We start from the raw sequence: 24,566 nt of genomic DNA on the forward strand, positions 1-24,566 counted from the left end.
GGTAATGGGGTGTTTTTTGGGACACGTGTCCTGTGTTATGGCCCGACCTGAGATCAGATTCAGCATTGGCTATCAGAGGCCTGGTTTATGCCCGGCCCCACTCTCGCATCCTTTGTTCCAATCCCATCCTCGTTCGCCGTGGATCAGACCTTCTCTCTGCCCGAGCACTCACACTCCTGATTCAAATAAAAAACTTCCATGATAGGTTGATTATGTCCACAAAGTACGTAAGCGGTAGGGCCACATTAGAATCAGGTGCGTGAGCGCTAGGGGCAAAAGCAAAAAGGTGTACCCCATGGGGTCCCCGGGCCCAGGATTGGGAAACACCGGTCAAGTCAGACCGGGCCGACTGAAGCCCAGTTGGGTCTAGGCCCCGTGTGCAGCTGGCTCTGACAGCTATCGAGGCCTACCGAAGCTCTCTTAGCCCGTGACAGATGTGACCGGTTTCTGACACACGTCATCGTTGGAGACGGAAGCCTCAGCATCACGTCGGCTAATACGACAGCTTCCGCGCTCCAGAGCACGCCTAACCACAGACTGGCTGCTATTAGGCTGACTGGAAGCTTCCACCAGACTGGCTGCTTAAATTGGCTGTGTGTTTCTACGGAGGAAATTAGAACCAGGCCACCCCTCCACCACCAGGCTAATGGCGTTATGATGACTGCGTGTTTTTAATATGTGACGAACAATGGGGGACTGTTGCTATTAGATACATTGTGTGCCTTGCATTCAACGTGTGTGTACGTGGGTCTCTGTGTGTGTTAGAGAGGAAGAGATTGTGTGTGTGTGTGCGTATGTTTGTGTAAATGCCTCCAAATGTTTCTCATAAAGTTCATTGTTGGAGAAGTCAATCCATTGTTAATGAACTCTTCCTCCAGACCACACTGAGATCCTTCTGTTGATGAAGGATGTCGGGTCATTCCCAGTTACACACTGGGAGGAGAAAGGAGGTCTGTTCATAATTCCTGGGTTCAACATTCATTAACTAGCTGTGTTTGACGGACACATTAAAACCAATGGTACTGTCCCGAATATGCTAACTCGTTGGCCCAAAGGTCACAGTTTGTATCAGGGGTCAGGGTAAAAAATGGGATAGAGGAGTGGTTGAAAGAGGGGAAGATGAGGAGAGAGAGAGGAAGAAACCAAAAGAAAGTCAACATATAGAGATAACGAGAAGAGACAGTGAGAGATATATAGTCTGAGATGGAAAGAAAGAGAGACATATAGGCAATTATATATAGTTAAAGAGAGGGAGAGAGAGATACATTATATAAAAGTCTGAGATGGAGAGAGAAAGATAAGAAAACAGAGGGATAGAACCCAGTTCCTGGAGCAGACTTCTGATTAAAGAGGGACACAGTGTTTAGGGCAACGCTGAGAAGACCGGGTGTGGTCGCCCCCTTTCATCCCTCCTTTCACCTGAGCCATGAAACGGGGACCTCTGTGACCTCAGCACGCCCCCCTCTATAACTCACCATAGACCAAGGACCCAGTCTCCACCACAGAGGTACAGCATTCGGTTTACTCCTCCTTGGTTTTGGTTTGTTGTGACAGGACATTATTGGATGGAAACCTCCTACCTGGGGGCCTTTTTATCCAGCGTGTTACAGAGCTGTTCGCCGACACATTTTTTAATGTAACTGACTCCTGACGGGCACAGCTTTTGCTCTGAACGCGATCTCCGCAAATGCTGTGGGAGAAAACGCTTGAAAGGTTCATTGTCGGCTGTGTAGTGTGTTGCTTAACAGAACGTCGGATGTGAATGCGGACTGACGACTAAGATGGAAGACTTAAGTGACATCCCCTGACGAGACTATAAAACGGGTTCTGGTGTTTTTCTCCTCTGCATGGGACCGAAATAGTGCGGTCTGTGGAGATCTGTGAGCTGGTGGGCCCGGGGGTTTTGGATGGGGCTGGGACGCGTGGCGATGGGAAGGTCAGAGGAACGTCAGATGGTGGTTTCATGGAGCGCCTGAGTTCTCGTGCCGTAGCTTTGGTGAAGGGTTGGGCTGTGTCAGGGGTCTGGGTGTGGTGTCCTGGTTCCTCTCAGCGGGTCGGGGAAGAGATGGCTGTGGGGGGGGTGAGGGTTGACAGAGCGTTTGGGGGGGGTGAGGAGGGCTGAGGAGATGTCACTGATGGCTGATTTAGGGGGAACTTGTGGGGAAGGACTGGGGCTGGGATTGACGGTGTTAGGCAGTGTGGTTCAGCTCCCATCCAACATAAGAGGCCCTTGGGAAATGCTCTCACCCACACACACACACACGCACACACGTGTGCGCACCACGCGCACACACACACACACACACTCTGATATACGAGCACGAACAAGCACACATGCAGAGACACAGAGCCATGCCCCTGAGCAATACTGTGACACAGCATGATACATATCTCTCTCACTGACAGACAGACACACAGACAGACAGTCACCTCTGTGTCACTGTTCAGGTTCCACAGATCCAGGCGTCCCATCCCGTCCACGGCTGCAAACAGAGCCGGGTGCACAGGGGACCACATGACATCATAGATGTAGTCCGCGTTGTCCTCAAAGGAGTAGAGGGGTTTATTGTGCTGAAACACAACGACGGAGACACGTGGGAGGGTGAGTGAGAGGTGGAGACGGTGACGTTTGTGTTTTAAAAGAGAGACGGGGGGGGGGGGAAACAACAGACAGAGAGAGAGATAGAGACAGCAAGGGGGAAAGAGGGAGAGAACGAGGGAGAGAGAGAGAGAGAGAGAGGGAGGTTGCAGCAGACATTCTGGCGCTGCTGCAGCCTTGGGGCCTGTCTGGGAAGGGCATAATTAAAAAGCTTTGCACATTCACAGAGTGTCATAAAAAACAGAAGACATGAAAGTCTCCCTCTCCAAAGGTGGACTGTAACCTTAGTGGAACAGCTGTCTGGGGAGGGGGGCGGAATGAAAGAACAGAGGAAGAGTGGGAAGAGAGAAACAGACAGGGAGACAGAAATGCATTGGGGAAAAAAGGGAGAGAGAGAACCTCCTTCCACAATTCCAGAGGTTGGTTAAATGCTATACGGGCCGTTAGCAGAATGAGAGGGAATCAGTTAGAGCAGGTGGAGACAGGTAGGATAAGATGGGTGGAGATGGGTAGGATAGGTGGAGACAGGTAGGATGGGTGGAGACGGGTAGGATAAAATGGGTGGAGACAGGTAGGCTAGGTGGAGACAGGTAGGATAAGATGGGTGGAGACAGGTAGGCTAGGTGGAGACAGGTAGGATAAGATGGGTGGAGACAGGTAGGCTAGGTGGAGACAGGTAGGATAAGATGGGTGGAGACAGGTAGGCTAGGTGGAGACAGGTAGGATAAGATGGGTGGTGACAGGTAGGCTAGGTGGAGACAGGTAGGATAAGATGGGTGGTGACAGGTAGGCTAGCCTGAAACATAAACAGCCTGTGAGGAATGTGCTCTTCTCTACTCTCTTCCGCCATGTCCTTTTCATACTCTCTCCTGTCCTCCTCTCCTCCCCAGTCTAATGCCTCCTCTTTCTTCCTCCTCTCTCCTCCCCGGATCACTGCCTCCTCTTTCTTCCTCCTCTCTCTTTCTCTCTCCCAGCCCAGCCAGGCGACAGCAGTTATGAGAGTCTGTGAGAACTAGAGGGAGGGACAGGAATGCACACACACCTAACTGCCACCCACTACACACACCTGTCAGACAGAAAACACTACCACAGAGGGCAGTACATGGTTGCCTATAAACTAAGAACAACTGAATGAAAAACACACACACTATATGTTCGACTATCCTTGTGGGGACCCCAAATATTACTCAAATTTCAAATCTTCCCTAAACCTAACTCCTAAATTAAACTCCTAAACCTAACCCTAATTGTAATTTCCACCTTAAACGTAACCCAAGTCCAGGGACCTTTCCTCATGATTAGTGTCCCCGGTGATTTGTCCGTGTATCTTCCTGTACTGTCCTCGCCAGGATAGTAAAACATCTTCACACACAAACACACCGATTTAAAAACATAAAGAACCAATTTCAAGCCTCAATTGAAACTGTTTGCCAACCATCCACATGATGTTAAAGGTCACATTTTTCGATCATTCTATGTGCTTGGTGACTCATCCCTCTCTCTGTTTACACCCCCCCGCCCCCCCACCTTCCCTTGTGTCTCTCGCCCACGCCCCCCCCCCCCCCCCCCCCCCGTTGTATATTCTCTGAGACATGCTGTACACCTCTGTATAATACACGTGCAAATTTAAAGATCTCAACATGTAATTCCCAGCAACAGGTAGCAGCTCTCTCCATCTGCCTCCCTGAGGAGCAGCGGAGCTGGAGGCAGATCCAGACTGGAATATCACCGTGGTGTTTGGAGAGAAGCTCTGGCTCCACGGAATAACGTTCTCCAGACATCGGAAACTGCTGCTCTGAGCAGAGCCATATACATGTGGTGCGGAGCTTGGCCGAACTAACCAGAATATTCCGTTCAAATCATATTTTCCGTTCGCTATTTCACGCATATGTATGTTGTTGTTGTCTCTGTGGGCCAGAAGAAGGAACAAAAGCGCTTCGACTGGCTTTCTATCTACAATGCAAATGAACTGCGGTCTGTTTTACATTCCTATATAATCAGTAGACCCCAAAATAATTGGCAAATTTGATGAGGTTGAGCAAAAAGGCTGAATAAAAACACAGGTAATGGACTCATCAGAGTATAGCATAGTTCCAGTCCAAGTACCGAAGCTGTTTGGTGACCTCTAGTCACAACTCTTGTTTTCTGTTAAAAACATTTGCCCAAAAAAGATTTAGCAAGGAGGTGGCATCTAGCCGAAGATCTGAAGACTTGTTGTCTCTGTGATGTTCCGTAGCTATGTACCGTCCTCTTCCCTGAGTCACTGACATGAATGATAACGTGTTCTCAGTGAACACCCCAGGCAATTTAGTTTTAAACTAAAATGTCATGTTTATGTGACCATATTGACACACACTGAATGTGTAATGGTAAAAAAGTGGAAAGCCTACATGAATTATTGAGTTAAAAAGCCAACTTCACATCAAAGTTTCTGAGGAAATGAGAATTGATGGTGAAAAGGGTATTTTTCTAAACAATATTATTTTTCTAAAATAACACACGCCAAAAGTGCTGCAGAAGCAAAACCCCAAATCAGTAATATAAAATAGGAAATGGGCTATCGTTCTCAGTTAAAGGGTGTTGTTTATGGTAAAGGGTGTTATAGGGTAAATGGTGTAATTTGGGACAAAACCCATTACTACTGGGAGACAGAAAAGGGTCATAGAAGTTATTATAAAATACTTCATCAATGTGTCCTGGCTAAAGACATGAGATTAGACCGGGCCAAACAGCCACTTGAACATCTTATGAGGAGCTTCCTTCTCTCCCGGACAGGGCAGCTCAGGACAGACACAATCAAACCTGAGAGACTCACTATCTGGTCGTTAGGCCCTATTATCATTCATCTGAAATGTGACCAAGAATGGCTGAAAAGAACAGTTCTACACATGGTCTAATACTGCACACAGCTGATACGCTCTGAAGGTCTCAGACAGTGTTGTTTGTTTTTTTTTAGGTCAGAGAAAGGTACGTATTTAGAGACCGTAACCTAGTCAGAGAGAGTTACCTAGTCAGAGAGAGTTACCTAGTCAGAGAGAGTTACCTAGTCAGAGAGAGTTACCCAGTCAGAGAGTTACCCAGTCAGAGAGAGTTACCCAGTCAGAGAGAGTTACCCAGTCAGAGAGAGTTACCTAGTCAGAGAGAGTTACCCAGTCAGAGAGAGTTACCTAGTCAGAGAGAGTTACCTAGTCAGAGAGAGTTACCCAGTCAGAGTGAGTTACCTAGTCAGAGTGAGTTACCTAGTCAGAGAGAGTTATCTAGTCAGAGAGAGTTATCTACTCAAAGAGAGTTATCTACTCAAAGAGAGTTACCTAGTCAGAGAGAGTTATCTACTCAAAGAGAGTTACCTAGTCAGAGAGAGTTATCTACTCAGAGAGAGTTATCTACTCAAAGAGAGTTACCTAGTCAGAGAGAGTTATCTACTCAAAGAGAGTTATCTACTCAAAGAGAGTTACCTAGTCAGAGAGAGTTATCTACTCAAAGAGAGTTATTTACTCAAAGAGAGTTATCTACTCAAAGAGAGTTACCTAGTCAGAGAGAGTTACCTAGTCAGAGAGAGTTATCTACTCAGAGAGAGTTATCTACTCAAAGAGAGTTACCTAGTCAGAGAGAGTTACCTAGTCAGAGAGAGTTACCTAGTCAGAGAGAGTTACCTAATCAGAGACGGTTAGTTTGTTGCACTCTCACTGTTTGGCACCTCCATGTCGTCACCAGAGTCTAGCGGCTCACAACCTGCATGTTTGCATGACCACAGTATTTGCTGGGTTGAGTGTAAAAACACATTTAGTCTCCTGCATCCTGGACTCAGCCTCCGTCGGGAGAGACGTGTCGCTGGATAACATGGATTCGCAGGATGAAGGTAAACCTCCAGAGTGTTTGAGGTATGCGGGCTGGCTAAGGTGTGCCCACAGCCCCATGCGCGAGCACACACACACACACACACACACACACACAGGGACAGGAGACAAAACACATTCCTGTGGTACCCCTCAAAGGGTAGGGAATTCCCCAATCCTGGAAAATAAAACACTTTGGCAGACTTTTAATATTCATGACAATTGATATATATGAGTTATAGACTTGGTGCCTCTGGACACGGAACACATCTGAAAACGTACATTTACAGTGTGTCAGTCTTGACTTTCCTGTGATGAATCTCACAACTTTCAACATTTGTAAAATGTCCCTATTCAATTGTCTCTTCTCTTCTGCCTCAACTAACCCCTGATGCCGTTCAGCCAGAGGGATCTCCACCATGCCAAAACATCCTTCTCTTTTTTTTCATTCGCTTTCTGAAACTGTTGGTTTCTTTCTTTTAACCCCTCCATCACCCCTATATCCATACAACCCAGATCACCCCTTCATCGCCCCTATATCCATACAACATACATGAACCAAGCTATTTCTCTCTTCTTTCCTCTCTTCCTCCTTCCTTCCTCCATAAGATCTGTACCTCAATGCCCCTTCCCTACCTCCTCCTCTCTGAGGCTCTGTGGGATTTGCGGTGCGCTCCTTCCCTACCTCCTCCTCTCTGAGGCTCTGTGGGATTTGCGGTGTGGTCCTCTGTCTCCAGACTGAAAGGCCAGTTTGGGAGAGAGGGGAGCACCACAGACATCTGCAGAGTAGAAACACAATAAATAGAATGCCGGTCCACCCTTCATGCTGTAATTGACTTGAATTGGGAAGCCCTGTTCTACTGACTGTATTTCTACGCTGCGTAACCTCTCTGGCCCCCTTGGCCTCCATGTGGTTTGAACCCCAGTCAAGAGCCTGACTCCTCCCACAGCCTGTCTTTGTCCATACTTCGCTCCGTCCAGCCACAGCCTTGCACTGTCCAGCTGGCTCACTGCCGCGGACACAAAACCTCCTTCCCTCGTTCTCTCCTTTCCTTCTCCCCTCCATCGCTCCTGAAACGTATCTCGCTTTGAGCTCCACACAGGCAGACCAGTCTGAATACATTTTTGTCGATTTGTATTTGGCCCAGTTAATGCAATGAAAAACCGAGTTGATTTCTATTTGACTCAGTAAGCATTTGTAATTAATTCCACTTGGTGAACACGGTCAGTGACCTTCATTATGTTGGATTCCTCTAGTCAGTCATGAAGGGTAGTTACTGTACCTGTAACCGTACCTGTAACCTACGCCTTAACCATAGCCAAACCCCAAAACGTAACACTTAATGCCTAAACCTAAACCCAAACTCGAAGCCTAATTCTAACCCTTTAACCTAAACACACACACATATAGACACATAAATGGACATGCATGTTTGAATGGCAAGCTCTTCCTACCTTGGTGCTCCACAGTTTGACAGTCCAGTCGAACGACGAGGTGACGAACAGGTGGGAAAAGTCTACGGGACCCACAGCGTTGTGGCAGCTGAGGCCCGTCACAGGCCCCTGGTGGCCCTCAAACATCTCACAGATCCCGGCCTTGCTGCAGGGCCCCAGAGACCACATGCTTATTCACATGTAATGTATCATGCAGGTATCTGTCTTCTCCATGTGTTTCTGGGTTTATCTTCTACTTCATGTGCCCTTGTATGCATATTCTAGGAATAGGTGTGTGTGTGTGTGTGTGTTTGTTGGTATATCTGTCTTTTAACCAGGAATGGGTTCACCTGCTATTTGTGGTTGTGCATCAATCAAATTGCTGTCAGTGGGCATGTGTGTGCGTGTGTGTCAACGTGGTGTGTGTGTGTCAACGTGGTGTGTGTGTGTGTGTGTCAACGTGGTGTGTGTGTGTGTGTCAACGTGGTGTGTGTGTGTGTGTGTGTCAACGTGGTGTGTGTGTGCGTGTCAACGTGGTGTGTGTGTGTGTCAACGTGGTGTGTGTGTGTCAACGTGGTGTGTGTGTGCGTGTCAACGTACCTTCCATGTCGAGATGCAGTGTACACGGTTCCCTCCTCACTGCCCACTACATAATTGTTAACGTCTCCAGTGGGGAAGGCCATTCCTGTCACGGCCACTGGCTTGGACTTGTTGTATACCAGCTCCATGCTCTCCTAGAACACACGGATCAGTGGTTTAACGTCTGTGTTCAAAACCAAGAGCATTACCGGAGTGGTCGGCAAACGACTGCCCTCAGACAAATCCCAAGGGGTTGAGATTGGTTGTGCTGAACACTCACCGGCCTTAATGCGGTCAGAGGAGAGTGACCCTAAAACAGCACTTACCTGTGGCTGAGAGAGCATGTCAAGACTCCAGGAGCACATTCTGCCGTCTGTGGACACGGTGATCAAGTTGTTGGCATTCTGGGTTCCCACCACGTTCACACAGTACACTGGATGCTAGGGACAAAGACAGTACCGATATGGGAAGTATAGACACAGGAAGTACCAACACAGGAAGTACAGACCCTGGATGTACAGACACAGGAAGTACCAATGCAGGAAGTAACAACACAGGAAGTACAGACCCTGGAAGTACAGACACAGGAAGTAACAACACAGGAAGAATAGACAAAGGAAGAATAGACGAAAAAAAGAACAGAAAAAAGAAGTATGGACAAAGGAAGGGAATGGCCATGAGAAAATACACTGGATGTTCTGTCTCTCACTTATGTTTCAATTCAATTACAGAATTAGCATCTGCTTGATAAGGTACTCTTGTTTTTAACTAGCTCGACATGTGAATGAGCTAGTATATTATATGCATGTATTTTACATATAAACATCTATATCTCATGCAAGTTATTAGCAGGTAACAAAATCTGTTATGTCAGATATGTCCTCCTACAGTCTGAAGATGACACAAGGCTTCTATTGACAGATGAGTCCAATGCGTAACAACCCCTTTCCCCCAACTTGGCACCAGCATCCGGCACTGTGGAGATACAGTGGGTTGTGTGAAACCATTATGTCATTATTGCCCCTCAAATTGATTTTTGTTTTGTGCCCACAAAGGCTCCTTTCAGAGAGCAGGCGAAAGTGGTCGGTGAGGCGAAGGCCTAGACATAATCTCACATTATTGGGGCACGGGAGTTTAAACTTTGGGCATGTACGGCATCCAGGGATGTGTGTGTGCGCGTGTGTGTGCGTGCGCACATGCAAATTAGTAAAAGGGAACAAAACAATTCAGTAAAGGTTGATATACAGTATATATGTCTGTCTTTGCAAGCACAGGGTGCCAATTTGTTTTCAGGACTTTCATTTTCATGACATTTTCATGTCACTCTGTCAGCCCTCTGCAGAAGCCTGAATCACAGTACCAAAAAACAACACCAGAGCTGCAATACATATCATATCAATACAACACCAGAGCTGCAATACATATCATATCAATACAACACCAGAGCTGCAATACATATCATATCAATACAACACCCGAGCTGCAATACATATCATTTCAGCATCTTGATCATAACAGCATACTGGGAGGTCTCTGACAAAAACAACTCTGTTTCCAAAACATTGGGGACGCTGTGTAAAGTGTAAAGATAAAACAGAATGCAATAATGTGCAAATCATTTAAACCATACATTAAATAGAAAATATTACCAAGACAACATATCAAATGTTGAAACTGAGAAATGTTATTGTTTCTTGGAAAATACATGCTCACTTTGAATTTGATGCCAGCAACACGTTTCAAAAAAAGCAACAGGTCAGTAACATTATTGGGTGTTAAAAGATCATTCCAGAGTGGATGGGTCTATCAGAAGTGAGAATGGGGAGGGGTTCACCACTCTGTGAAAGACTGCGCAGGGCAAATAGTGCAACAATTCAAGAATAATGTATCAACAATGTAAAACTGCAAGGAGTTTGGGGATCTCATCATCTATGGTACACAAAATCATTAAAAGATTCAGAGAATCTGGAGTAATCTCTGTACTCAAGGGACAAGGGCATAAACCAGTATTGGATTGCCGTGATCTTAAAAACAGACATGATTCTGTAGTGGAAATCACTGCATGTGCTCAGGAACACTTCCGAAAACCACAGTCTGAGAACACAGTATGTCGCTGCATCCACAAATGCAAGTTAAAACTCTACCATGCAAAGAAGAAACCAGATATAAACGAGATCCAGAACCACCGCCGCCTTATCTGGGCCTGAGCTCATTGAAGATGGACTGAGGTAAAGTGGAAAACTGTCCTGTGTTCTGACGAATCTGAATTTTCAGATTATTTTCGTGAATCATAGCCCTCCGGGCTAAAAAGGAGAGAAACCATCTGGCTAATTATCAGCGCAAAGTTCAAAAGTCAGCATCTGTGATGGTATGGGGGTGAATTAGTGCACATGACATGGGTGACTTGGACTTCTATGAAGGCACTATTAATGCTGAACAATATATACAAGTTTTGGAGCATCATATGCTACAATACCATCCAGACAACATCTTTTTCAGGGAAGGCCTTGCTTATTTCAGCAGGACAATGCCAAACCACATTCTGCACGTATTACAACAGCATAGATCTGTAGTTAGAGTCCAGGTGCTAAAATGGCCTGCCTGCAGTCCAGACCTGTCCCCTGTTGAAAACATTTGGCGCATTATGAAATGACAAATACAGCAGAGGAGACCCTGAACTTTTGAGCAGCTGCAATCCTATATCAAGCAAAAATGGGACAACTTTCCACTTTCAAAACTACAGCAGCTTGTCTCCTCAGTTCCCAAACACTTACAGTGTTGTTAAAAGTGGTGATGCAACACAGTGGTAAACATGCCCCTGTCCCAATTTAGTTTGACACTGGTTCCTGGCATCAAATTCTAAATGGGCATGTATTTTTCCAAAAACAATAAAATTTCTCAGTTTCAACATATGATATATTTTCTTTATACAGGGATAAATGAATTGTACATCATTGCATTCTGTTTTTATTTGCATTTTATGCAGGGTCCCAACTTGTGTCTGTATGTTTGTTTGCGTGTATGCACGTGTGTATATGTATGTATGTATGTGTGTGTGTGTGTACATACGGTGTGTGTGTATATGTATGTATGTATGTATGTATGTGTGTGTGTGTGTATATGTATGTATGTGTGTGTATTGTGTGTGTGTGTGTGTGTACATATGGTGTGTGTGTGTGTGTGTGTGTACATACGGTGTGAGCTGCAGCTGATAGGGGTGTCCTCTGCACTGGGGTCCTGCGGTGGCTTCGGTTGTCCCACAGGACGATCTGGCCTGAGTAGGTCCCGCCCACCACCAAGTTCGGATGGAACCGGGCGAAGCCCACCGCCACAACCGGAGACTGCAGGGGGCGGGGCATCAAAAAAGAGACACTGATGAGGGACAGATTGGCCGGGGAGAAGGAGAGTAAGAGGGACATAAAGAGAAAGAGATAAAAACAGAGATGGAGTAAAAGCCTGTGTGTGTGGTGTGTGTGTTTGTGCGTGCGTGTGTGAGAGAGACAGATCGACACAGAGAGAGGTAGGGAGACAGAAGAGGGCTGGCGTGGCTGGAGCAGCAGTGCAGTGGAGGGAGATGATGAGTTGACTGTACAGGGTCTACTGAGAAGGGGTGGCGTGGGGTGAGGACAGAGACAATGCCGAGGATTGTGGACCCAGACGTTTCATATTACAGCATCAGACCAACCCGCCGTGGAGTCAGCGAAGTGTAGCGGGGCCTTGAACCCCGTCTCTCTGACGCAGTGTTTATTGAGTTCTGGTTCCTCTTCACTGAGCCTCACATATGGCTTCTTCCACAGTACCGACGTGTGTATTGCAAAGCACGCTTCTCTCTGCGTGCTTAACCATACTGAGGCCCAAGTGGCTAACTGTTCCCCTTGCTGAACACGACTTTGGACTGGGCAGGAAGGAGACAGGGCGCCGCTGGGGAGCCAGGTCGTCTCCTCTCCTATAATCAGTGATGTACGGTGCCAGTCAAAAGGTTGGACACACCTACTCATTCGAGGGTATTTTTACTATTTTCCACATTGTGGAATAATACTGAAGACATCAAACTATGAAGAAAACGTATGGAATAATGACCGACCTTCAAGTCTTAAAGTAATGATGGACTGTCATTTCTCTTTGCTTATTTGAGCTGTTCTTGACATAAAATGGACTACTACAGTATATATATAATGATGTTTTTCTGAATACCAACTTTACCTTGTCACTCTCTCTATACCCCCCCATAGCATTAAGAAGCTGGTTGAGAGAATGCAAAGAGTGTGCAAAGCTGTCATCAACGCAAAGTGATTCTTAGAAGAATCTACAGTATAAAACTTATTTTGATATGTTAATCACTTTTGATGTCTTCACTATTATTCTACAATGTGGAAAATTGTCAAAATAAAGTGCACCTAACTGAGTAGGCGTGCCCAAACTTTTGACTGGTACTGCACAGAACTGACAAAAAAACGAACCTGTGATATTCAGCAAGCTACCACTGCATAAACACTAGCCACTCGTTCTGTGTTGACCCAATTTGCACTTAAATCAGAACCAAACCCAACGTGGGCCACCAGTGGTACTTTTCATTGTCTGTTTACACATTGAGGAGACCCCATTTGATCTGGTTAAAGTGAAATAGGGATTGTTTTCTTTTCCCTTTTTTCGATCCATGGTTTTATGAGTGAGAGAGATTCTCTCTCTCCCTCTGTCTCCATTTCTCCGTCACCAAACCATCTGTAACCACCAAGTCATGCACCCAAGTTCATTTTATAGAGGACTGGAAAACAAACCAGAGCAAAAGAAAACACGCTCCTTTCTTTTCTTCCTGTTTTTCGTTCTCTCCATCCTCTCCCTCTGAAGAAACGCGGCTTCCAGAAAGGTTAGAGAACAGTCTCAGATGTGAAGTGGTTTTTCAAACACTCAAAATAAACTGAGCTCGAAGGGGTAAGAAATTGTGTTGGCCATCAGAAACCATCACAGAGTTTATTTACCCAGGGAAAACGCAGGGGAATCTGGATTAAGGTTTAAACACATTAACCCACAATGTTTCTTGGTCTGACCTAAAATATTTAGATATTTAGATTTGAGTGAATTACCACCAATTTGAATGGGTGACAGAGTTCTAATGTTAAGTGGGCAGTCCTATGGAATTATATATAAATTCTATATATAAAACGTATGTTATTTATATACATATATTTTACATATAATAAGAGGCCACTGCACCTTTTTCTTTCCTTTCCAAAAAAGTTGAAAAGGAATATTTGGAGTGAGGAACTGAAGCGTTTAAATTTGCAGTGGTCTGTTAATTTTAACCCTTCTGTTCCTCACTCAAAACCTTCCCTTTTGACTTTTTTGGAAAGGAAAGAAAAAGGTGCAATGGTCTCTTAATTTTTTCTGGAGCTGTATATATTATATATAATTTATATTACACTGCTCTTGGCCAGGGCTCACTCAAAAAAAAATGAATAAAAGAAAATATCAAAGTAGCCTACATGTGGATGTACAGACACATCCTGTCCACACAGACAAATACTCTATTCTCTTTAAGCATTCTTTAAAGCTGTACTTTTCTACTGCCACATGTATTTTAAGACTTTTAAATAAAGGACACAAAGCTTCGTTGTTATGTGAATTCCAGATTTTGCATTTAATATTGTCCTCAGCAGTGCTAACGTGGCTACGCTACCAGGCCCTTCAGTCCATCTTGTCCCTTCCCTGATGTAGCGGTCGGCTATTTCAATCAGACCATCAGAGGCACCGGACCTGACCTCTGACCCTGTGGCTGTCTGTGGTTGGGCCTTCCATCAGGGCCACGCTCCATGCTCCTCAGACAGAGCTGCTTCATTACGGGACTAATGATAATGAACACCCGGCCTGGCACGGCCCAGTCGGGTCACCACAACAAGAGGGTCACCACTCCCCTAAAAATACATTAATCAGAGAACTAATGAAGGAGCGTAACCCAAAACCTTGATCCCAAAGGAGGGGAATATGAGCCACAGAGCACACCAATCCTCTTCTTTCTTCTTACACAGAATCTTCCTGCGCCTCTACATTTCTTTCCCCTCCCTGACCTCCCTCTCTCTTTTGCTCTCTTTCTCATTACCTTCCTCAGTCAGTCTCACCTCCATCTCCATCTCTAACTCCTCCTTCCTCTATCTTCTCCCTCTTTCTCTCTCCCTCTCAGTTCAATTCAATGTAAAAATCTTTAATGGTGGAAAAGGGAAAATCACCCACCTTTCTCCATGCTTCACTGTCTATTTACTCTTTCGTCTTTCTCCATGATTTACTCCTTTCTCCATGATTTCTCCAACAGCCTCATCAAACTTCATCAAAGTGCTGAATGCTGTATATCCATCCCTGGAAAGGGATATTTGGTGGTTGTGTGGAGACTTAACTGAGTGTGTCAAGGCTTAACCGATCGTGTAGAGACTTAACTGATTGTGTAGAGACTTTACTAATTGAGTAGAGACTTAACTGATTGTGTAGAGACTTTACTAATTGAGTAGAGACTTAACTGATTGTGCAGAGACTTAACTGATTGTGTAAAGACTTAACTGATTGTGCAGAGAGGTAACTGATTGTGCAGAGACTTAACTGATTGTGCAGAGACTTAACTGTTTGTGCAGAGACTTAACTGATTGTGCAGAGACTTAACTGATTGTGCAGAGACTTAACTGTTTGTGTAAAGACTTAACTGATTGTGCAGAGACTTAACTGATTGTGCAGAGACTTAACTAATTGTGTAAAGACTTAACTAATTGTGTAAAGACTTCACTGATTGTGTAGAGACGTAACTGATTGTGCAGAGACGTAACTGATTGTGCAGAGACTTAACTGATTGTGTAAAGACTTAATTGATTGTGCAGAAACTTAACTAATTGTGTAAAGACTTTACTGATTGTGCAGAGACGTAACTGATGGTGCAGAGACTTAACTAATTGTGCAGAGACTTATCTGATTGTGTAAAGACTTCACTGATTGTGCAGAGACTTAACTGATTGTGTAAAGACTTAACTGATTATGCAGAGACTTAACTGATTGTGTAAAGACTTAACTGATTGTGTAAAGACTTAACTGATTGTGCAGAGACTTAACTGATTGTGTAAAGACTTAACTGATTGTGCATAGACTTAACTGATTGTGTAAAGACTGAACTGATTGTGCAGAGACTTAACTGATTGTGCAGAGACTTAACTGATTGTGCAGAGACTTAACTGATTGTGTAAAGACTGAACTGATTGTGCATAGACTGAACTGATTGTGCAGAGACTGAACTGATTGTGCAGAGACTGAACTGATTGTGCAGAGACTTTACTGATTGTGTAAAGACTTACGAAGTCAAACAGTGTTTACAGCAAATTATTATTCAGGACTTTGAATAATCACTGTGAAATGTGCACATGGATCTGACTGCAACCAGGTTGGTTCATGGCTCCCAGGCCTTGTCTGAGGTAAACTACCAGTCTTCAAACATCTCTCAGAGTCTCCAGAATAACTGCGATTAATATATAATGTCATATTTTATCTCATTACTAAAAGTAATAAATTATTCTCTTCTATATAAGATGACACATGTCTGGACCATCCCCTGCTCTCAACATGACGTGATGCAGTATCTCCGACAGGTTATCATTAGTAATAAATCACTGAGCTTAATAAAGGGAGGATATCAAAAGACTGGATATTCGATCCATATGTTCCGCAGGCTTCTGGCCCTATCAGGCCGTGCCGTCTGAAGTGGAGAAACCCTTTAGCTCAATTCTGAAATCCAGATCTTTAAAGCTTAAACCGCAGCCCGTTTCACCGCTACACGCACGTCGACACTACGGCAGGCCTACTGAATGAGCTACTCACACTGGCGCAGTTTGTCACTTCGGTGCAGTTCACCGCCTCTGCCAGGAATGAAGTGGGCGCTACATAAAAAGCGTGTTTCTCATACAGGCTGCAGATACTGCCCCAACACATATTGTGGTGAATTACACGGACATAACCCGTGTATCATTAGCTACTGGAGATCAGTTTAATTTGTAACCATAAACTATTCATGACTTCTGCCCATGGGGAACCGGTTAAATATTTCAGGAAGCCCTGTGCGTGTCCCAAATGGCCCCCTATCCCCCACATGGTGCACTTCTTTATACCCGAACTCGGTTGGCCCTGGTTAAAATGTAAAAATCTGGGTTTGACATTAACTTTTTTGGACACTTGTCCTTTGGACAAGTGGATCAGATTCTTTACTTATAGCCAAAGTTTCAGGTATTTTGACTAAACGTGGGTGCGACTTAATCTAGTGTGTCCTTAATTTGTGTGGGCACCAAGGCCATTGGGCTTTGTATGTGTGTAACATAAAAAAGCACCATGGTGTCTCAAACTAACATTTTGGTCTACCAGCCACTGTGGCAGGTAGCTAGATTTAAAAACATCTATTTGAACTTTAACCAGCCAAAATAGGTTTGACACATAAAAAACAAAACCCATAAATATTCTGTGCATTAAATAATAAGTAATAAATGTATTCCCAGGAATATTGCAAAATGTCCTTAAAATTCTCTGAAAAACCGAAAACAAGGGCAAGAAGGTTGCCATGGTAACGGCCACTGCGCTTGCCACAGGTGGAGAATGTATTTGTCGCTGGCTTGAATCCAACTAGTCTTTGGAGTTGGAGTTTAAACTGTAACATTGAAATGTCACAAACTGAGAACATGGTCAAGTCTAATTTAAGCAAGTAGTCTTTCGCGCAGGGCTTCTTAAAATCAATATTTTACCTCACAAGGCAGTCTCACAAGGCAGTCTCTTGCAAAGTTATGTACCTGTGGAACCCAATGGATATCTTGACTGACAGCGTCACAAAAAAAACACGCCAGTGAAGGAAATCTTTCTGCACCAAATCTCAACTGAAATGTGGTGGAGAGGCTCCGGCCACAGGCCCAGTACCTACATAGCTACAGCACAGGGTTTCTCCTTTCCAAAGCCAGCATTTCAGAATCATCTCAGGGAAAGTTAAGTGCTCGTGGCAGGGCCTATTATATTAATGGGAAGTGTTCTGTACAGAATAATACACAAGGCTAACCCATGATGAGAGACGGCACAGAGCGAGGGATTACGAAGGAGAGGAACGAACACCCCCTTCTTTGTTACCTCCCCCCTTGGAGTTTGGGAAGGGAGGAGGAGGGGGACGGGGGGAGAGTCAACTGAGTACCAGACATTATATACTCCTCTCCGTCTCTTGCTGCAACACCACACAGTCATCTGGATTTCAGCAGGGCTTATCGGTACCAGATGGAACGGGAACCGTCTTCCCTTGGCATCCTTCCTCTGCCTGTCTATTTTACGACACCCCGCAGGTTTTGTCACTCTGCGGTCTCTGGCACAGCCGATGTAATACCATCTCTGCATTTCATCAAATAGAAAGAAGGCTCCGTAAATACAAGCAGCCTCTCCCGCCCTGCACTCAACCTTGTTCTCCTCTCGACCTTTCTCTCTTTCCTTCCGCCATCTCACGGTTTCTCTTTGTTTCCCGACCCGCAATGACAGGGTCCTAAGTCCAGCGGTGGCCGAAATACAACCGAGGGCCCACAGAATCCGGCTAGCAGGTTTACTACGATTTCTTTAGGGAGGAGAGAGAAAAGAGAAACCCCTCCAGGGGCTGTCTTAAATGTCGACGACGTGATATAATGTGTGTAGGAACCATTATGGATGTATATGTTGAGATAACTGCTGTTTTTCTGGCCTTTAGCCTTCTTTTGATGAAGAAACGGTCGCAGCCACACCCAAGCAGGATTGTTCTGATCCGGATGTGTCCGGCAAAATGCCACCCCTGCCACTCATATTGCTACAGGAGAAATACCACAGCTTCAATCGAGAAAACAAAACCAACGCATCGTAATAGAAGTGGCTAGCTGCTGAAAGAATGTGTTATTATACAAGTATATCATAAAACCACCTCAGACACAGGGTCTTTGCCCTTCCTCTCACAGAGCTCACAGTGGCAGTTATAGGATTTCTCCAGTAAGCTTTATGAGCAAACGCAACTCCATCGACCACTATAATTTGGACTTGGAACCCCTCCAGAAAACCTTACGAATACCTCTCCTCCTTTCCTCTCCTCCTCTCCTCCTCTCCTTATCTGTCTTCCTTGCCTTTTCTCGACACTCTTCCCCCGTCACTCTCTCCTCGCCTCCCCCTCTCTCTCCCTCCCTGCCTCCCTCCCACTCTCACCCTGTGCCAGGCTTACTTCCCTAACCCTCTGGCACAGATAGCAGGTCATAGCTAGTCATGGTGTGTAAAAGGAGATATGAATAGAAATCTGGCTGAGCGGGATGCGGTCTGACAGTGTCAGCGGGTGTGAGGGAGTGGTGAAGGGTGCCGGTCAGGTTTTTCGGGGGCCGTGCCATTGATGTGGCCCACTTGAGAGGGTTGTGTGATGTTACCGGGAGATGACTGGCCCCCCGACATGGCTGTGAGCAAAGGAGGAGCACCACTACCGCACAGTGCCGTCTCTAGCCTTTTGGGGGCCCTGAGCAAAATTTCATTTGGGGCCCCCTCTCCCCTATCAGTGGGCTCCCTAGTAGTCGGAGGCAACCTAGCGGTCGGGTTAGTGCTGTGAAAGTACAGTAAAAGGGTCCTGGGGGAGAGAGAGACATACAGCACTTTTGACCGCCACTGAGGGTCGGTCTGGAGAAATGACTGAACGTTAAGAACGCGGCTCCTTGCCAAGCCCAGAGTGACACAGGCCTAGCAGAGCCCGGGGGGAGGCCTAGCAGAGCCCGGGGGGAGGCCTAGCAGAGCCCGGGGGGAGGCAGAGAGTCTGTGACCGAACATAGAGGCAGCGAGAGGATGAATGTGTTCGTCAGCGGTCACATGCGTGCCGTCTACCTCAAGAAGAGAAGAGAGGGGGGGAAAAAAGAGACGTCCCTGTGGTTTGGGGGGTTAAACGCCAGAACATGCTCGCACATTAAGATCCATCTGATCCCCGGATAACTAGAAAGGAGCTCCTCTGTTTGTAATAGACCCCGGGGCGAAAAACAATATCTCCTCGACCACTCCTTTCATCCCTATCCAGAGAGAAAAGCGAGGGAGGCCCGTGCCAAGCGATTGGAGATTGACTCCTTCTCGTTTTCTTTCTTTATTTATTTCTGTCTCTCGTTGGTTCTTTGTTTTTCCTTCCCCCCTTCATATGAAAGAGCACAGCTCAACCCCCCCCCCGGGCCCCACTCACTCTCTCTGACACACGGGAGCCTTGGAGGTGCCATAATGCCCCACCCCAACCATTCTTCTGCTATCATTTCACCACACATCTACCCAGCCGCATAACTCAAAAAGACCACTCTCGTGAGAGAAGTGTTGTGTGCGCGTGTCTGTGTGTGTGTGTGTGTGTGTGTGTTTGTCAGAGAATACGAGAGATCTATGGTTTGGTTGACAGCACATTGTGTCTTTAGGGTATGTACAGTTCTTCAATCTATATTTCTGTTGTTATATTGCGTTTCAGCTTAATTCATTTCAATTGGGATTTTCCCCACTTATCCACACACCATACTCCCTATAGGCACTCGGATTTGTTTGTTAAATTAAATTATTCATTAAACATACACAAGTTAATTTGGTGGTAAGTTGGTGGAAGCACTTTGGGCAGTAATTTCAGCTGAGATTCTGTTGGGGGAGTTCTCTACCAACTGTACCCACCTAAATTTGGCAATATTTGAACATTCCGCTTACCAAAACGGTGTCACGTTTCTTGGGCAGCGTTGATGGCAAGCAACCTTCAATAGAATTTAGGTTGGGGCTCTGACTGGGCCACTCAAGGAAATTAACCTTTTCATTCCTTAGCCTCCTGTAACTGTAGTTTTTGCTGGTCGCTTCAGTTTGTTGTCATACTGAAATGATAACGTCTGGCCCAGTTTCAGCTTACTTGCAGAGGGAAGCAGATTCTCCTCAAGGGCGTTTTGTTATGTTGTTCCATTTTTCCTTATATCCCAAAGGGACGTGTTCTAGTTCCTGATGAGAAATCTTCCCATAGCATGACGCTTCCACCATCAACCTTCACAGTAAGCATGGTGTTCTTTGGGTGATACAGAATGTTAGGTTTGGCAAAATGAAAATGTTTGCATACTGTATAGGCCCCCCCAAAAAACTAAACTTTTGTTTTCTTTTTTTTGCTACGTGGCTACAAAATATGGTGTGCAGATAAGTAAAATGAATACTAATTAACACTAACTGAAATGTTTGAAACTTTGAGGCCGTGACAAGACAAATTTGGAAAAAGTTCTAAAGCCACTATTTACCTACAGGGTGGAATTAAAAGGACCATTCAGAAAACGTTTGTACATACGAATCCCGAATCATCTGAAATCAACTCAATCATTTGGTTTGACATTTGCCCATTTAATCCGTGCGTGTTTGGCAGTTTGTATCGAGCAAACCTTGGATTACAGTTGCCATTGGTCCATATCATACTTTCAGGGTGAGGTACCAACTATTTGGTTGTGAAAAGTTGACCTCATCCTTTAACTGCGACCACTTGACTTCCTGCTCTAACCGCTCCTCAGTCATCCGTTTATAACTCCCAAAAGCTGAACACACAGATTTTACATGGCTGTTGTCAACTCCCACTTACACGCAGTGACATCACAACACCATGGAAACCACGCTGACAACAGAACCCGGCTCTCGGAGTAGAATACGGACAAAAGCCACTTGCCAAGACAAACCCACGGCTGTAATCCCTGTAGCTGTAGTTCTGTAATAACGACCCCAGACCACATGTATGTCAGCCTGATAATGGGCAGATAATGGGGGAGGCACAGAAGTGGCATAATAGTGTTCTTTGAAAGCCATTATCTTGCACAACTTATACGACCTTCTCCTAAAGAAACATTTGCACTGCATGTGGTCTGGTGTAGCGCCGGGAAAAGAAATGGCACACGTTGGTCTTCGGTGTGAGACTGTGACGGCGCGTGCGTGAACGATGTGGATTCTGGGCGTAGGAACCGGAGCCGAGGCACACATGTGATTGGAGGATCCACGTGGGTGGGCCAACACATGGCCAGCTGGATTAGGAAGTGGTGGACCACATCTTTTCATTACGGAGATGTCTTCAGAATCCCCCACACTCCCGTGGGAGAGGGCAGGATCTCAAGCTCTCCTCCCCAGGCCTCAGTCACCTCGCCTGCCTGGCTCCTTTACACACGCACACACATACACGCAAGCACTCAGAAGTAGACATATGCGTAGACACGCACATACGCGTACACACACACACACCTCAAAGTCTATAATAGTTAGCGTCAATGCCGACCCAAGACATTTTCTGCACCAAAACCTCAGGATTTTTTAATTCGCCGTTCATGCGCGCAGGACATGTTCCGTAATATCATGTTCTGCCCAAGTAGGCCAAAACCCAGGATCCTCTGAAGACCTCACGGCCTTAATTAAATATCACTTTACTCCTCGTTTTTCATCGCCGGTGTCGTCATCGTTGAAACGGCAGAGCTGCGTTCCACAGACATGAGCTCCCGGTCTTAAAGGCCTCGTCCCGAATGGCATGCTATTCCACACTTGGCAGCATGCTCTCTACAGGGAATGGGGGTGCCGTGTGTGACGTGGACTCAGTTCACTGCCTCTCAGCCCAAATCGATTTGGGCCACACTGACAATTAAAACCTTTATCAGTTGCAGGAAATAGCGTGACGTTCTGTCAGATATTATCAGGATATACTGTTAAGAGGAACACAATATTAAATCATACAATTGTTGCTGTGTATTAAGTATGCTAATATTATGCCATCTGTAAACATCAGTGGGAAGAGCAACGTCACATAGATCTGCGCTGATGGATATGAGCCCATACTAACAAGTGTTAGGTGGGCTGATCTAGGGCGTTAGCTTTCTGGAACCCAGTGAGTAAAAGGGACATTCACGCTACCCCTAAAAAGTAATTGGACCTGATAAATGCCGTAGTCATGCCTCCCTAAATGGCTGTGCTTGCCAAAGTGGCGTGCTGTGCCACAAAATGTTGTCCGTACTGCCGTGCTCCTGAAGTCGCTGACATCGCACCAAACAACCGTTGTGTCTTTAGTGTTTGGTTCCATCATTCCACTGAAGAACATGATGAAGAAGGTTTTGGTTTGAGAGTGTCTCAGAAGACCCGGCGGACCGGTGCTCCTACTCAGAGACACTCGAGACACAGTGTCAGATCTCAGGAGTCATCCTACCGCGGACCCTTTACCTGACAGTGGAAGACGTATTCCGGCGTGTTCTTCTTAAACTTCATGTTCCAGACCAGAGCCACTCCGTCTGGCTCATGGGGGGCATCCTCGTTGTTGTTGTAGGATGCTACCAACAGCTCAGGATACTGGGGGGGGGGGGGGGGGGGGTACAAAGGAATTTGAAGGGAGGACGGAGAGATCAGATGTTAAAAGAAATCAGCCAGAGATAATGAAACGTCATCCCAGTCCATCCTCCCTACACACACACACACACACACACACACAGACACACACACACACACACACACAGACACACACACACACACACACACAGACACACACAGACACACACAGACACACACAGACACACAGACACACACACACAGACACACAGACACACACACACGCACACACAGGATGTTACCTGAGGGGACCAGTCCAGACAGGTGATGACTCGATGTTTGGACCAGTGCTCGTCGTAAAACAGTCTACTAAGGGACAGACTGGACCCGCCTTGCAACTCCCTGTGGCCAATAGAAATGGGGGTCAAATGTCACCGGGATATGTCACCATGTGAGGGGTTTCTGAGAGCATGATGACATCATGAGGAAGCCATGTGTTTGAAGAACAGAGAGATATCAAGCCCTGACGAGAACATGACTCAGGCCGTGACCACGCCAAAACACATCCATACACACATTCCCGACAGAAGTCGACACGCACACACACACACACGCGCACTGATTCATCCAATCCCACTGGTTACAGTGAACAAGACACCTACCAACACACACAAGTACACACACACCCACAAAAACAAACCAGACCCTTCAAAACACACACACACACACACATTTTACCCGTCCTTGTCCTCGAGGTCTCGTCCGCTGTAGTCGAAGAAGATGTCTGACTGCTCGGCCAGGGCTCTCTCCATCACCCTGATGCTGCAGTCGAAGAAGCTGAGGAACTCCTCCGACTTCAGGATCTGCTGCTTCTCCTCCTCTGTCAGCTCCCTGCCAGGGTAGCCTGGCACACGCACGCACGGAAATGAACACACGTGTAATCACAAACACACATGCATAAATACAGAAATACACACACACACACACACACACACACACACACACACACACAGGGAAAGGTCACTACAGGTAAACAATCATGTGTGGAAACACCCACCACACAGACACACACAGCTCCCTGGGGTGGTTCAAACAAACAACACACAAACAGACAGAATGACATACACACACATACACAATCCCACACACACACACACACACACGCAGCTCCATGTGGTGGCTGAAACAAATAAACACACACACACACTCAGGGATAGGCAGACATAGACACACACAATCTCTCTCACATACACACCTACAAACACACACACAGAGACAGACAGACAAATACAAATATACACTTGTCAACACAAACACAAACCCATTTCCAAATGACTACCCTGAGACTACCCTAAGTACAGTGCAGTCTCTCCCCAAATACACATGATTCAAACTCCCCACACACAGAGAGAAAGCACACTGTGTCATGCCCAGTGCCAGATCATATAACAGTACTTAAATCCACATCATAACATCACATCACTGCTGAGGTCACTTCCCCTTAAGGAGAGGCTAAAGCCTCGGATACAATAAACGACAATATACAGTCCTCAACGGAATGAGAAGTGGTAGCCTAAATGACCAGCTTCAAAGTAATGAACATCAGAAATAGGAATAAACAACAGCACCCCCCCCCGTAATGAGGGCTGGGTCCTCTGTGTGATGTCACTCCATCTGTCCCCATTAAAGGACTGGGTCTTTGATCTCGACCCACTTGATTCTCCGGGTCCTGTTTCTGACAACTCATAAGGAGCACAAAGAGGGCATCAAAGTCAGCGTAGACTGGAACCCTGTGTGTG

At 45.9% G+C, this 24,566-nt stretch overlaps 1 protein-coding gene across 15 annotated transcripts in view; it reads right to left on the reverse strand.

Moving 5' to 3' along the window:
• LOC105030281 (cytoplasmic dynein 1 intermediate chain 1) overlaps positions 1-24,566 on the reverse strand; it is a 63,810-nt gene that overhangs the window by 5,878 nt on the left and 33,366 nt on the right. For all 15 annotated transcript variants that reach the window (XM_013131223.3, XM_013131220.3, XM_013131221.3 and 12 more), the window contains 8 exons: positions 23,506-23,671; positions 23,070-23,169; positions 22,666-22,791; positions 11,643-11,789; positions 8,775-8,888; positions 8,470-8,603; positions 7,891-8,035; positions 2,431-2,571 (listed from right to left, as the gene is read on the reverse strand). In XM_013131223.3, coding sequence (XP_012986677.1) covers positions 2,431-2,571; positions 7,891-8,035; positions 8,470-8,603; positions 8,775-8,888; positions 11,643-11,789; positions 22,666-22,791; positions 23,070-23,169; positions 23,506-23,671 — 1,073 coding nt within the window. The remainder of the gene's footprint in view (positions 1-2,430; positions 2,572-7,890; positions 8,036-8,469; positions 8,604-8,774; positions 8,889-11,642; positions 11,790-22,665; positions 22,792-23,069; positions 23,170-23,505; positions 23,672-24,566) is intronic.

Source organism: Esox lucius, chromosome 10 (assembly GCF_011004845.1).
Source record: "Esox lucius isolate fEsoLuc1 chromosome 10, fEsoLuc1.pri, whole genome shotgun sequence".
NCBI lineage: Eukaryota > Metazoa > Chordata > Actinopteri > Esociformes > Esocidae > Esox > Esox lucius.